Here is a 17,089-nt window from a genome sequence, read left to right on the forward strand (position 1 = left end):
GACAAATTAATAATAGTTTATTATAACTTATCCACTGTAATATAATAGCCCGCCATTTTCTTTCCTACACTATCATATTACACTTGCATTTTCTTCAACTTTTCATATCTATATCGGTTTAGTTCGTTGACGTGTAGTTAATTAGTTATTATGTATTGTTTGTTAGTTTAGTTGTAAACTTTGACGTGATTGCCTGTGTTTTGTAAGTTGTTAGTTTTAATTTGAATGAATATTTTATAATTTTCTTAAGGCTTTTTATGGTAATGGCCTTCAAGTATAGAGATTTCTATGGCTTAGTACTTGTTAGTTTTTACTGTGTTCTGAACTCAGCGTTTGGACGTATGGTCTTACACTATTATGGAAATAATATTATTATCATAAAAATATGAAATTTTAATAATTTCATATTTGAAATTATGAAATTTTGCCTCTATCAGTGTTGTGTTTTTGCTTTTTGATTTTTAATATTATAATAAAACACGCTACATATTTTGATACGTATTTCGATTCAATTAGGGACTCTACAAAGCTTGTCATAGATTTCTATCGTTTTATCTACTGTGTACGCTTACTATACATATAAGAATTTAGTATAAAAAAAATATATATCTTTGCATAGATCCTATTGGAGTTACTATATTTTTTTCTCTTTATTCAATTTAACTTTGCTGTTCAATTTTAGCTCTCGATTTTTGAACAGGAACTTTTCCGTACAATAGTTCTTATTGGAATGCGAATAATTGAATTTGCAATATAAATTTTATATGAATGTTTCAGAACTTTGAAAAAGTATTTTCAATTACTTTTATTTTATACATTAAAATTGACAAATCGAATAGCTTTTCCATTAATGATATAATCAAAGTAGTAATAAAATGGTTTAGTTTAACAACAAAGCTACCATTAATTAAATTTTATATATGCCTACACAATTCAGAGCATGTTGTGATCATAATAATATAAAACTAACAAAGCTGCAAAACAGTAAGTGAAATAATTATTCATATCTCCCAAAAGCAAGGGACAGGCATTCGTAAACCACAAATTGTAAAGGGCCGGACGGAAATGGTCAAATAATAGGAAAATTAAACTAATATTTGGACTTTATGCTTCATTTGATTTGTTGAACTTTCTCTCGGTTGAAATACAAATATAGTAGCTACAATAAATGCTTAAACAAGTAATAGCTTTGCCAGATAGAACGCGTACTTAGCGCGCGTCAGAGCGCTTAACTGACCCGGCGCTATGACGTCGAATTGTGGTGTGCTACGCAGTAACATGCCGCCAAACAGAGCGACGAGGGACGCTCTGACGCGCTAAAATTTGAGTTCTTTCTGACGAAGCGAATAGCAAAAGTAACTACAGTTTGATTCAAACTTAATGGCGGTTAGTTGCAAGTGGACGTGTGCGCAGGAACAGTCAAGTTGTTTTTTATTTTAGTTTATTTTAGCGTCATAGCGCGGCGTAAGGTTAGCACTCTGACGCACGCTAATATCGCTTTCTATTTCACCAAGTATATTGTATTGCTGAACCTAGACCATACCATTTCACAGCCATATCACTTTTTATTTAGCCTAACTATAATAATCGCATTTGTGTTTATTGTTTTCCTCTTTCTTTCTTTGTAATGTTCTGTGTTGTCAGTATTTATGTTAGTTATTGTGTGTGTTTTTGTGTTAATAAATGTTTGACTAAGTCTATGTCTATTGTTACAAACATTAAGGTTTCCGATAAAATTAATAGATCATCACGATAATATATAGGCATGGAGCGATGCAGGTAAAACCGCGGGGCAAAGTAAGTTCAGAATAATTGTTTATAAAATGAGTAAAGATAACAATTATTGATTAACATGCTACTATGATTTCCTGTTAACATCACAACCTAAATGAAATAAGAAGCAGGTATTTTCAGTGTCATTTAAAGTTTAAAATTTGATTTTTGTGTTTTTATCAAACCTTTTACGTGTTCGGTGTTATTATTAAACTTATTGCCTATATGTTAATATACCTTAATAGTGAGTCAGTACAATACGTTTATGTTTCAATAATTATTAATGTTTTAGGTAATTGAAGTGTATCCAAACCAGTGGTTTTGTCTAATTTGCCGGAAAATATAACTTCTATTGGATTCTGAGAATTAATTGTTATAAATTATAATATAGCCTTTGGGGCTTTACTCTTGGTTGATTAGCTGTTTTGGTCGTTATTTGTAATACACTAGATTTCCGCCCGCGGCCTCGAACGCGTTTTCAAAGAAAAACCCGCATAGTTCCCGTTCCCGGGATTTCCGGGAATAAAAGTAGCTTATGTCTTAATTTGGGTCTTCAGCTACCTACATACTAAACTTCATTGTAATCGGTTAAGTATTATTTACGTGAAAGAGTAACAAACATCACATCACAATAGTAGGATCTATGGAAATTAATCTTGTAGGTATTTAAGAATATTATTAATATTGAAAATTATTTATCGTTAGAATGTTTTAGTTTTTTGGGGTTTACTGTAACATACTTAATGAAATAAATAGAAATGTTATTTTGAGCTTTTACTAAATGTTAATAGTAGGCTAGGAATAAGTTTATTACTATCATAATAATATGAGATAAATTAAGTATCTACATAAAATAATGATGTTTTCATTATATTTACATTGTAACTCTAACTTTTCTTAGTTTTGTAGTTATGAAAATAATTTATAGCTAGCTTTAATTCAATTTTCCTTATGAGAATTACATACCATTATATTCTACAAACAAATAAGTTTTCAGAAATAATACAGTAGTTATTATTCATTACTCCTTCTTATGTTATAATAAAACTATGTTTAATTTAGTATGCTACACTCCGAACTGAATTAGTTTTTAAACTATTTAAAATTATTTAACTAGGTTGTAATATCAATAAGACCGCCTCCTTGGTACAGTGGTTGGTTATTGAACCTAAAGAAAATCGATCAGTGAAACAGATGTATAATGCATCTGCCCCTTACCCCACTAGGGGACATGGGACTTCACTTTTATATCTATAATGATTAAAAAATAATTCAAAGGTCAAATATTCAGTGGGAAGAAATATAACAACTTACGGTCGATTGAATCAAAGTATTTGCAGCCCCAAGTGAAAATATTTGTCGATAAATACTTTTCCTATTTCCTCATTCGATACTATCTTTTAGTTGGAAAAATGTTGTTCAAAGTTTGTGTAAAAAGGACGGATATATCATAAAACCATTTTACTTTTTTATGAGTTAGTAAAACTGTTTGGTTTGTATAGAGATAAATATTTCAGTCATGCATTAGTAAGGACTTTTCTTATAATACCTATTCTTTAAAATAGTTTTACAATATTTATTGATTTAAATCGTTATATAGCTTTGCAAAAGTAAAGTAGTAGTCTTGTGGGGTAATAGGGCAGATGCAATTCACAACTGTTTCACTTTTCGGTCCCCTTCAAGGACCAAATCTTTTTGTCCATATACCTACATATATCCTTATATTTTGTAAAAGTATGTATTTGATTGTTTGTCTTTCTCTCACGTCGAAACTGATTTATTTTTGGTGTATTATTGTATCTAGAGGCAATTAAAGAGCGCGCTCCATCTTAGGCCACATCTCAGCTTACCATCAGGCGAGATCGTGGCCAAGCGCTCCCCTATTGTACTGTAAAAAAAAAGAGTAATATACTAAGTATTATACGTTACTTTTTATCGGTTACAAACGTCAATTCCTGTTAGAAATTTCCTTATACTACTCGGGTGGAGCCGCGAGCAAAAGCTAGTACATATCTAAAATATTTCAAAGAGCTTTGTTATAATAATAATATTATAATAACATCAAAGGTGTTGAACGTTATTTGACTTCATCAAATTCATCTTACTTCTAGGTAATACCACAGTAATACGTCAAATTGTTAGTGATTTTAACCTTATTTTAACCAGAGAGGCTTAGGTCTTAAATAATTTAGGACTTTCAACACGTTGGTTATTGAGATTGGTTAAAAGGTAAATGGTGTAACTAAGAAAATTTGGTCGGAATTATTTGAACAAGGGCGTATAATTAATCCCTTTTACGTTCGCTAAATTTGGCGTTTACTGAAACAGTATATTATAATATACAATGCTTATTTTACAAACATTATTATCGATTCTATATTCGTCGGACTAATAAGATAATAACTCGTAAGATAATCACGACAATGGTCTTCGGCCAACCAAACCTCAATCAGTCTCTTGTCCATAATTATTATACTTACTAATAACTTAACCTGCAAATATAAATAAATAATTTGGAAAATCCAAAAGTGCACGCCTCATAATTTTTTTTTAATAAATATTTATTAATTATTATTTTTGTTTATTTAATAACAATTAAACCACATCGAATCAGACCCTGAAAAATGAAAGGGTTCTATTCCTGAGCATACTCAAGCGTAAGAGAAAAAAAAAGACTCGATTAGTAAAGTATTTCGGTCGCTATCGTGTTAACAAGAAAAAGGATCCGCACATACAGACACACGGACGTCCAAGACAGAACTTTTTTAAACTGTTTTTTAACTAGTTTAAATAACAAAAATGACATCAAAAATATCATGAACGTTAAAAATAGTGTTTTTTCTTAATATGTGTGTGTATGTATTATCTTACAAGTGCAATGTATGATACATAAAGACATTTTAAGTTTGAAAAATCAGATGTTTTGCGCGAAGTGACAGTAGTACCCACCTCAACGCTTCGCTTATGAGGCGTGCAATACATTATAAATTAAATAATTTATATGTCGCCACGCCACTACTGTAGGGTTAAATCTTTAAAACTACGCAACGTATTTTGATATGGTTTTATTAACACTATAGTGTTTTAAGAGGAAGGTTTCTTTATATTATTTATTAGGTTTTAGATAAAGCGGGTGAAGCCGCGAGAGGAAAACTAGTTTAAAATAAAATGTACAGAAATAATCATTACTAATTTATAGGCTCCACATATTATTAGATATAATTAATTACACACGAACCACTCTTACGCTCTTAGTTTGACCCATATTCCAATTAAATATTACGTCTCATTTAAATTTTCATGAGAGCAAAATTATGCAGTCGAATATTTTCATTTCTATATTAATGATTATGACCTTACTATAATCATCATCATCAGCCCATTTACGTTCCCACTAGTGGGACACGGGCCTCCTTCCTATGAGGGTAAAGGCCACAATCCACCACGCTGGCCAAGTGCGGGTTGGCAGATGTCATCTCGTTCAATTTCTGCTTCTTCGCTATTTCTTACTATATTTTCATTCATTGACTGATTGGTGATTCAGTAATCAGTATGTTTAATAAATTATATTATGCATCTAATGGAAACTATACAAGATATTATAAATAGGTAGATATTTAATAAGCAAAAAACGGATATGCATTCAAACATCTTAATCTTAATACTATTATAAAGGCGAAAGTTTGTAAGGATGTATGGATGTATGGATGTATGGATGTTTGTTACTCTTTCACGTAAAAACTACTGAACCGATTACAATGAAATTTAGCACACATATAGAGGGTAACTTGGATTAACACATAGGATAGTTTTTATCCCGGAAATCCCACGGGAACGGGAACTATGCGGGTTTTCCTTTGCAAACGCGGGCGAAGCCGCGGGCGGAAATCTAGTATTAAATATTTCTTATATTATACGATTAAGATAAACTTCCAGTACGCGAGAGAAATCATTTTAGTAAAATGATATTTTTAAGTGGAAAAATTATTTTTTGTTTTTGTATGTATGTTTGAAATGTTTTCAGTTCTAGTTTAAAATAAAATGTACAGAAATAATCATTACTAATTTATAGGCTCCACATATTATTAGATATAATTAATTACACACGAACCACTCTTACGCTCTTAGTTTGACCCATATTCCAATTAAATATTACGTCTCATTTAAATTTTCATGAGAGCAAAATTATGCAGTCGAATATTTTCATTTCTATATTAATGATTATGACCTTACTATAATCATCATCATCAGCCCATTTACGTTCCCACTAGTGGGACACGGGCCTCCTTCCTATGAGGGTAAAGGCCACAATCCACCACGCTGGCCAAGTGCGGGTTAGCAGATGTCATCTCGTTCAATTTTTGCTTCTTCGGTATTTCTTACTATATTTTCATTCATTCACTGATTGGTGATTCAGTATGTATAATAAACTAGCGGTCCGCCCCGGCTTCGCCCGTGGTACATATTTAAAGTGGCCTATGTCCTTTCTCGGGTATCAAAATATCTCTATACCAAATTTCATGCAAATTGGTTCAGTAGTTAAGGCGTGATTGAGTAACAGATAGACAGACAGAGTTACTTTCGCATTTATAATATTAGTATGGATGATATATTAAATAGGTTTGAAGTTGGTGCCGAACATTAAGCACTTAGTATTAAAAGCCCGTGCACCGACATCAAACCTTTTTAATAAATAGCACATATAAATAATATGTAGTAAATAATAATGTCAAATCTTTTTTATTTTTATTAGTGAATATTAAGCTTTCCGTGCGATTAGAGCTTTTTATGAAAATTAAGCTCTCCGTGTGATTAGAGCTTCTTGTGAAAATTAAGCTCTCCGTGCGATAAGAGCCTTTAATGAAAATTAAGCTCTGCGTGCGATTAGAGATTTTTGTGAATATTAAGCTCTCCGTGCGATTAGAGCTTTTTGCGAAAATTAAGCTTTCCGTTCGATTAGAGCTTTTAATGAAAATTAAGCTCTCCGTGCGATTATAGCTTTTTTGAAAATTAAGCCTCCGTGCGATTAGAGCTTTTTGTGAAAATTCAGCTCTCCATGCGATTAGAGCTTTTTGTGAAAATTAAGCTCTCCGTGCGATTAGAGCTTTTGTGAAAATTAAACTCTCCGTGCGATTAGAGCTTTTTGTGAAAATTAAGCACTCCGTGCGATTAAGAGCTTTTTTGTGAAAATTTAGCTTTCCGTGTGAATAGAGCTTTTTGTGAAAATTAAGCTCTCCGTGCGATTAGAGCTTTTTTTGTGAAAATTAAGCTTTCCGTGCGAATAGAGCTTTTTGTGAATATAAAGCTTTCCGTGCGATAAGAGCCTTTAATGAAAATTAAGCTCTGCGTGCGATTAGAGATTTTTGTGAAAATTAAGCTCTCCGTGCGATTAGAGCTTTTTGCGAAAATTAAGCTTTCCGTTCGATTAGAGCTTTTAATGAAAATTAAGCTCTCCGTGCGATTATAGCTTTTTTGAAAATTAAGCCTCCGTTCGATTAGAGCTTTTTGTGAAAATTAAGCTCTCCATGCGATTAGAGCTTTTTGTGAAAATTAAGCTCTCCGTGCGATTAGAGCTTTTGTGAAAATTAAACTCTCCGTGCAATTAGAGCTTTTTGTGAAAATTAAGCACTCCGTGCGATTAAGAGCTTTTTTGTGAAAATTTAGCTTTCCGTGTGAATAGAGCTTTTTGTGAAAATTAAGCTCTCCATGCGATTAGAGCTTTTTGTGAAAATTAAGCTCTCCGTGCGATTAGAGCTTTTTTGTGAAAATTAAGCTTTCCGTGCGAATAGAGCTTTTTGTGAATATAAAGCTTTCCGTGCGATTAGAGCTTTTTATGAAAATTAAGCTCTCCATGCGATTAGAGCTTTTTTGTGAAAATTAAGCTCTCCGTGCGATTAGAGCTTTTTGTGAAAATTAAGCTTTCCGTGCGATTAGAGCTTTTTGCGAAAATTAAGCTCTCCGTGCGATTAGAGCTTTTTGTGAAAATTAAGCTTTCCGTGCGATTAAAGCTTTGTGAAAATTAAGCTCTCCGTGCGATGAGAGTTTTTTGTGAAAATTAAGCTCTCCGTACGATTAGAGCTTTTTTGTGAAAATTTAGCTTTCCGTGCGATTAGAGCCTTTAATGAAAATTAAGCTCTCCATGCGATTTTATGCGGTTATCAATTCGGCCGGTATATTTTTTTTATGTATGTACACCGTACACCGTATGTTTTTTCGGATAGGCCCAGTAGTTTTTATTTTATGAGCATTTTTGTCTGTACTCGATGACTAAGTTGATATGTAGCAAGTAACTTTGATTCACTTCCCGGTAACCGATTGAGCTGAAATTTTGTATACGTATGTAAATTTGATAGCGATGAAACATTATCATCACATGAAGCTGATTTGATGATGGAATCGGAAGGTGGCCATAGGAACTCAGCAATATATTGACTCAACTTTATCGAATTTGGGCTCGTTTGATTCGTGTTGAAAAATACACTAAAAAGTATTAAATAAAAATAACTGCGTTAAAAACAACCGACTCCAAAAAAGGAAAAGTAAGAAATAAAAAAGATTTGATATTATTAACTACTACATAATATTATTGTACATATTTCGCAATAAAAAGTGGCCTATGTCCTTTCTCGGGTATCAAAATATCTCTATACCAAATTTCATGCAAATTGGTTCAGTAGTTTTTTTTTTATGCCATAGGATAGCAAACGAGCAGACGCGTCGCCTGGTGTTAAGCGATACACGCCGCCCATAAGCATCCACTCCACTAGGAAGTGGATGTGTTGCTGTCCTCAAAGGGATTTGGAAGGAGTTAGGTAGAAGGGGCGAGGATGGGAGGGAATGAGGATAGGGAAGGAGAGGATGGGAAGGGGATGGGAAGGGATGTGGGCCTCCGGACCCCTAAAAGGCGTGATTGAGTTACAGACAGACAGACAGAGTTACTTTCGCATTTATAATATTAGTATGGATTATATTATGCATCTTATGGAAACTATAAGAGATTTTAAATAGGTAGACATAATAGCAAAAAACGGATATGCATATAAACATAATATCAGTAAAGATACAAAAAAAGTTGTAGTTTGTAGAAGCAGGTGCAAGGGTTTGCATATTTTTACATATTTTGTGTTTTATAATTTTGGATTTGTTGGTTCTCGCTCATATAAAGTTATAAACTTTTTATGATTGAGCAAGCAAAGATAATACTATACATAATATTTACTTCCCTGATTATTTTTAATGTTGTTTATTCAAAGAAAAGTAGACAAATTCAACCCATTTCTTAAATCTCAGTACGCGAGAGAAATCAGTTTAGTAAAATGATATTTTTAAGTGGAAAAATTATTTTTTGTTTTTGTATGTATGTTTGAAATGTTTTCACACAATCTACTGGACCGATTTCAAAAAACTTTCGCCACCAGAAGGCTTCATTATTCCTGAGTGACAAAGACTCTATTTTATCCCGGCTCTCATAAAGTATATTTATTTAGGAAGCATTCAAAAATAAATCAGGTACATTTACAGTGAATATAGACCATATAAACATTTATATGTGAACGCACGTGTAAATTAAAAACAAAAATAGCTTTCACAGGCATTCCTTTGACTACGATTTAATCACAAATCCGCTATATTTAATAGCTTCTACAAATTGCACGTGGATCGTTTTTAAATCGAACAGTGAAACTTAATATAAACTTATAGTGGAAAGGTATTAATTTGTAACCAACTACATGGGTATTTTAAAAGGAAAAGTGATTGGAGATTATGCTCTGATAAATAAATATAGTATGCTACTGTTTTCTATGGATTAAAACCATGTTACGTAGTTATAAGAAGTTTGATGCCTGATTATATCTATACAAGAATTGATACATATATAAACATCGGAATCTATAAACATCTCCAATTAATGTAGGTATATTCATCAAATACACGTCATTGTTCCCAATTTTTGTTAAGTGGAATATTTCGTATTATAAATGGTGTTTATGTGGTGTTTATAACCTATAGTACTTTACACTATAGAAATAATCTTATATATAAAAATGAATCGCAAAATGTGTTGGTAAGCGCAATACTCGAGAACGGCTGAACCGATTTCGATAATTCTTTTTTTAATATATTCCTTGAAGTACGAGGATGGTTTTTATGTAGAGAAAACGTAAATATGTACCACGGGCGAAGCCGGGGCGGACCGCTAGTATAACATAAAAATGTTATACTGAAATTTTATCACAAATTATGCAGTGCTTGTAAACATTTGGATTTGAATAATATTTTCGATATCGATTTGATAAGCGCATTTTGTTACAAGTTTTTCTTGAATTCATTTTTAATCTAGAACATGCTGATTCGAAGCATATATTTTTGAATTAAATCTGAATTTTACCACTGGTTAGATAACTTTTTTGCACTGGTCTTGTCCCGAACGCACGGCCATTTTAAAAATTAAGTATATAACCGATAAGCTCATGGTAATGCTCAAGTAAATATTACTCTATATGTTTAAGTTTTGTCAGCATAATATATGTAAAAGTAGCTGACACGAGTCGGAAAACATCGACCAAACTTTACAAGATAAATCACAACTTCGCTCAAACTTATGTGTTTTTATGCCTTCTTCAAAAGTAACATACTTTATCATTATTACAAGAAAATGCGTTCACTTGCTTAAAATCGCGTAAATGTTTATTTTTCTGAAAGTTTATGAATAATGTTGTAGTATGGGTGTTTATCTTGATTGAAAAAAAAATGTTGTGTGGTTTTATGAAACCACGGTAAAAGTGAAACTGTTCGAACGGTTCCGAACACTGCTTTGTGTAGCGCATGTCGCGTGTCGGTCGGCATACCTACTCGCGACATGCGCTACACAGACCAAAAAGTTTGAGACGATGTAATAAAAGTTTCACTTTAAAATTAAAATTATGAAATTACGTTGTTAAAACGTTTATTGGTTTAATATATTTTGCGCACGAATGTATACTTACAAAGGCAATGTTATGTAAATATTATGCATAAAAATTATGTAGTCATAAGGTGCGATCGAAAAACTATTTAATGAGAGATATTTTACCAAAAGTTCAGAACTTCTGTAGTTATTGCAGTTACTTTTGAAGTGCGAACAATATCAGTTATGAAAATACGAATAGGTATGTTTTTATTGAAAATTTAAATTGAAATAAATTCATATCCTTCAGTTTTAGCATAATATTAAAGTATACAAATCTAGTATGTATTACTTATTCCTAATATAAACTTCCAAATAAGTAAATACGTAGGTATCTTTAAAATTACAAAATTCATAAAACATGGAACTTATAAACATTTGTATTTACTATCGATGTCTAACTATACATTCCTTAATTTTTTTTTTTATTTACTTATATTCTACATTTTCAGGTATATTCCTCTTAATGTCAGTCATATTAGTGTCTGCAAAATACAGAAAGCCTCAACCAAAATACCCCAGGGACACTGTGTTCTGGGCAACTGACTTCTTCGTAAAAGGGTGTAAGAACTTTCTAGAGAATTGTCCTTCTGGATATAAGTAAGTATTATTGTTAGACTTTAGACTCTGAATTCAGATATACAGAGTGTCTCATGGTTGGTATGAAGATAGGAATTCTTCTGTTAGAAAAACTTATACTATTGCTGATCATGTTAAATCTATACTAATATTATAAAGCTGAAGAGTTTGTTTGTTTGTTTGTTTGTTTGTTTGTTTGTTTGTTTGAACGCGCTAATCTCGGGAACTACTGGTCCGATTTGAAAAATTCTTTCGGTGTTAGATAGCTCATTTATCGAGGAAGGCTATAGGCTATATATCATCACGCTACGACCAACGGGAGAGGAGCCACGGGGGTGAAACCGCGCGGAGCAGCTAGTATTGTTATAATATTCCCGTCATTGTACATTAAATCTGTGACATCCTGTATATGAATATTATGTTTGTTCATTTATACAGAAATATTCAATATACTTGCAACCAAAGCAGATATTGTTTACGATTCAATACATAACAATAAATACACGAACTATAAGCAGCCTAGAACAATAAACGTTACATATTCATGTATACATAATACATACAGTGCATTATCGGATTTAGTCGAAGATGGTTTATAAGCAGACTTCTCGGCTTCACCACTAATGCTAAATGTTTAATGTTAGCTAATCATTGCACTGATATGCTCTAGATTTCCGAGTCTTAATGTTACATGAATAAATTTTACATAGTTCTTCTAAATAACATGCAAAATTCTTACCTATTTTGGTAGGATTATTAGAAATTAAATAATTATTTAATCAGTAAATTTACTTGCCCATTATAATCCTTTTGATGATTGAATATAAAAATACTATCAAATTCTCTAAGAAAAATTGAATTTCTTGGAAGGTTAAAAGTGATGAAATGATTTATTACGGTAATCTTGATATATTATATTGATGGTTGCGATCAGGAGTGTTCCTTTTCAAAAATTTCATTAATGTTATATCAACTAAATAATATCTTATAATATTATATTGTAGAGTTCAAGAAATCTGCGCTCGTAGTTACGGCGGGGAATACAGAAACTTCGCGAATTATTGTCAAATGCAATATGAAAACTGCAACACTTGGAGAAGTGAGTCTCAATGCTTAGTTTTAACTTAACAAATTAGGATTAAAACTTGACAACATTTGTTAGACAAAGGCTCCTTTCCTAGTTTATAAACTTCCTAGCTAGTTAGTGTCTTGAGCTGTTTAATAACCATTCTAACTAATATTATTTATTTGTGTAAATGCAAAAGTAAGGCTTTCTTTTTGCTTCTTTTTCTCTTCGACTGAAACCCTGAACCGATTTGGATAAAGCCGAACAACTGAGATTCCTTAAAATTAATCGATTCTTATCGGTTGTTCAATTCAAAATATTATGTTGTATTGGCGGATCTCAGTTGTTAGTAAATCTGCAAAGAATTGATTTTTAGTGCTTCGGTGGAGATTTTTAAAAGTATTCAGTGCTCACTTGAGTTCGTTTTGAAAAAGCCTCGCAGAATAAAAAAATATGTTGTCTTATACTGAATATTATTTATGAAAATTCCATTGCAAAGATTTTCCAACCGTTTCTCGTTGCGATGAATAAGAAATAAAGATTATATCGCCTGAATAAAGTGCAGCCTTCATCTCTTTTAAGTTTTTATATTTTCTGCAGATTTTTAATGTGTGAAAGTTCAAACTTGGCCTTTCACTATTTTAATCTTGAAGCATCTATGATTTAAATATTTTATTGCAGCTTAAAGATTTAACCAACTTTAAAAGAATATGCTATATTCTATGTGAAATTTATTCTATTTTAAACTCATTGATTTTTTTTTTTAATTTTTATATATTTTTCTCAATTGCATTATTTGGAATTTTAAATTCTCTGAATACGATAGATTCCTTAATTCCGTAACTAAGAAATAACATGGTAATACAGTTAAATACATAGTTTCACTTCCATGAACTTCACTTCCTTGCCATATTACAAGAGCTTGCATTATTATTTATTATAATATTTCAAGAAATTTACATAATTGACTTGCTCGCGCTACGACTTACGAGTTGCGACGTAATATCAATTTACAATATAATAAAATGGACGAAACGTGAAAGAAATATATTTTAAATTCCTATAAAAATATAAAAAGCCACTTTACACAAATCCAATATCCATTCTCTTTACCTTTAAGATTTAGGAATTATCGGTACCTATACTATTTCTATAAAATATATCGAGAATATCATATTGACATACTTACCTCCAGCTTTAGGGTGTTTTTCTACTAGAGATACAGTGCTATGCAGCTATGCTACAAAAATGTAATTTTCATAAGACAATTAAACTGAAATGGATCATCAGCGGAAATAATTCGTGTAGCTTTGAAAATCGCTTGCTAAATAAAAGCACTGTTACGTTTTCGCAGCACAGCTGACACCAATGGCGGAATAGCACCCTAAAGCACAGAATTCGTACTTACCTACCTTTCAGAAAATATAATAAAACTTTTTAATTAAAATAAAACTAACTACAACTAGGACTTGAAACCAGGATTAATTACGTTTAGAATTAATTTATACCCCGAAAGGTCCAAATGAGTATTAATTTACAAGATTGTTTACAGTCCGATTGACCCGTATTGATCCCGACCCATATTACTGACCATTTGGGAGTATTTTAGTAAACAGGGTATATTGACCACCCTTATTTAAAGACCAAATTAAATGGGATTACCGTGATTAATCGTTTTTGGTTAATTGCTATTAACCCAGTTCTATTGTACAATGTACATTATTTCCCAAATAAAACAAAACATTTCGTTTATTTTGCACGCCTCATAAGCGAAGCGTTGAGGTGGGTACTACTGTCGCTTCGCGCAAAACATCTGATTTTTCAAACTTAAAATGTCTGTATCATACATTGCACTTGTAAGATAATACATACACACACATATTAAGAAAAAAACACTATTTTTAACATTCATGATATTTTTGATGTCATTTTTGTTATTTAAACTAGTTAAAAAACAGTTTAAAAAAGTTCTGTCTTGGACGTCCGTGTGTCTGTATGTGCGGATCCTTTTTCTTGTTAACACGATAGCGACCGAAATACTTTACTAATCGAGTCTTTTTTTTTCTCTTACGCTTGAGTATGCTCAGGAATAGAACCCTTTCATTTTTCAGGGTCTGATTCGATGTGGTTTAATTGTTATTAAATAAACAAAAATAATAATTAATAAATATTTATTAAAAAAAAAATTATGAGGCGTGCACTTTTGGATTTTCCAAATTATTTTGGATCTGTACTTAATAATAAAAGCTGAAGAATTCGTTTGTATGAGCGCGATAATCTCTGAAACTTCTCGGCTGATTTCTCAAATTCTATAAGTGTTTAATTTGTGGTCGATCCCCGAGTATTGCAACCTATATGTACCACGGGCGGCATAAAACATCATTTTTAAAACAATCTCACTGATTAAAATCATTACAGGATGACATAAATAACCTAATTTAGATGCGTTTTATCGACATTTTGTGAAAAGTATACTATTTTGTCCACTGTTTAAAATTATCTTCTTCAAACAAACGTCACTAAATAACCGTAATAGAAAATATAAAGCTCTGTTGCAATTCCTCTGTAATTTCTAAAGGATAATAAAATAGCAATACACATAACATATAGCTCCCTTCTGATTGTAAAATATTTCTCAAGACAGATCGCGAAGTTACGATACTACGGTCTCTGTAGCGCATTTTTATGTGAATATAATACTTTTGAAACGACAAAATTGTATTTATGGACGTAATATAAATTTTAAAATGTAGGTATTATTTATATAGAAAATATATTTAGTTCACGTTTATTCCTTGATGTTGAAAAAAAATGTAATACCACAATGAAAGTTTTAAAGGTAAATAGGTAAATTAAAAATTAGCTAATAGATGAATTTGAGAAAGAAAAATATATTTGTTATAGGTACGTAACAGACAAACTACCAATCTAGGTTTTGCATTTTGCATTTTACAATAAAAGTATGGAAAAAACGATTATTATGATATTTAAAAATACTTTTTTCTCGCTTTTTAATAAGAACTATAACGCAATACCTACTAAGATAATTATTAGTGAACTTTAAAAACTTTGTACCTATTTATATAAAATATATTTTTACCAGATTATTTTACATTTATTTTTAGAATATTTAATAGAAATTAAAAAATATTATCGTTGAATTTTTTTGATGTTTTGTTGTATTTAAATGGGGCTTTGGGATTATTTCTTGTAACTTAAGTGTCTACTTAAATGAAATAAATGAATTAACTTTTTATGTAAAGTTTTATAAAAGCTTTTTGTTTCAGATTGGAGAGTTTTCAAAAGAGAGAAGTGCTAATGAAATCTAAGGCGTAATAGATTAGAAGATTGAAATATTGCTTGTTTTTGTTCAATAAATTATGATAAATTTGCATTGTCTATTATTATATTGTTGAAAATTTCAAATTCTTAATCGCATTTCTTACTCTTGAATCTATTTTAAAGCATTGTGACAGATTCATCAAAAAGGGTTTGGGTACTTTTGTATATGGGCTAGTGGCGTCATCACTTTTCTAGGCCAGTGATTAAACTTGTCAAAAAAATCTTATAATAAATCATCTAGATTCTAGGTAAATGAATAATATAAAACCAAATATCTCTGTTCCTAATAACTATTGCTTACAATATATTGCTCTTTAAAAATATCCAAAATTTCATCACTTGCCGCGAAAGTTCATCACGACGCCAACTTTACCCAAACCCCATTCGTAATGACCAAAGCCTATTATTTGCTGTGCTTTCTACATAATAATTGTAGGTATGAATAAACTGCAAGTCATATTTGGTTTTGAAATAGAGCAAATGATGTAGGTTTTAAATACATAATTTTTACGTAAAAACATCTTCAAGCAATCTACCACACTGGCCAAGGGTCTGACAATACAATACCTTCACAAAACTTTCCTGTATTAAAATTAATAAAACGACAATTTTCATCACACAAACAAGGAAATTTCCCTATCGTTTAAAATTTTATAGCAAGAATGTTTCAACATCGTAGCAAGATCGTTTTAATATTATGTAAGCGTTTATTGTCATCTTCAATTAAGTTTTGCATAAATTACATTTATGGGCACTGTATAAAGTAAGTAAGTATAAAATAAGAAACTGTTTTAAATGTTATTATGTGACGATAATCATGAATTTTCATATTAGTTTATAGAAAACTGACTTATTATAGGTACCTAATTAAGAATACAAGCTGTAGATATCTATTTATGATATCAAAACATTTTTTAAAGCGAAAAGGAACAATACAAACATTTTACTACTATATTTCCGCCCGCGGCTTCGCCCGCGTTTTCAAAGGAAAACCCGCATAGTTCCTGTTCCCATGGGATTTCCGGGATAAAATCTATCCTATGTGTTAATCCAAGTTACCCTCTATATGTGTGCTAAATTTCATTGTAATCGATTCAGAAGTTTTTACGTGAAAGAGTAACAAACATCCATACATCCATACATCCATCCATACATCCTTACAAACTTTCGCCTTTATAATAGTATTAAGATTAAGATTAAGCATAATATAGTTGTTCCAACTTTAATGAGTTTTTTAATTATCACTTATAAGAAGAATCACCATTACACATTAATTATTTTAAGTCGAATCCTTATTATCAAGTTACCAGAATGTACAAGCTCCATAATTTATTCTCCGAGTTTTTTGATCAGGCATATCCATGATTTCAAAGGTTTTAAAC

At 31.2% G+C, this 17,089-nt stretch overlaps 2 protein-coding genes across 2 annotated transcripts in view; one reads left to right on the top strand and one right to left on the bottom strand.

The window, feature by feature from the left end:
* LOC149477918 (uncharacterized) overlaps nucleotides 1-17,089 on the bottom strand; it is a 600,334-nt gene that overhangs the window by 276,849 nt on the left and 306,396 nt on the right. The window lies entirely within an intron of this gene.
* On the top strand, nucleotides 192-15,755 carry LOC149477935 (uncharacterized). Its single transcript, XM_089709723.1, has 4 exons — nucleotides 192-202; nucleotides 11,173-11,320; nucleotides 12,304-12,398; nucleotides 15,653-15,755. The coding sequence occupies exons 2-4, from the start codon at nucleotides 11,187-11,189 to the stop codon at nucleotides 15,682-15,684; spliced, it is 261 nt and encodes an 86-aa protein (XP_089565849.1). The 5' UTR covers nucleotides 192-202; nucleotides 11,173-11,186; the 3' UTR covers nucleotides 15,685-15,755.

This window comes from Colias philodice, chromosome 23 (assembly GCF_061535455.1).
Source record: "Colias philodice isolate Cphi_HAF_F1 chromosome 23, ilColPhil1 Martin Lab GWU primary, whole genome shotgun sequence".
In the NCBI taxonomy this organism is placed as follows: Eukaryota; Metazoa; Arthropoda; class Insecta; order Lepidoptera; family Pieridae; genus Colias; species Colias philodice.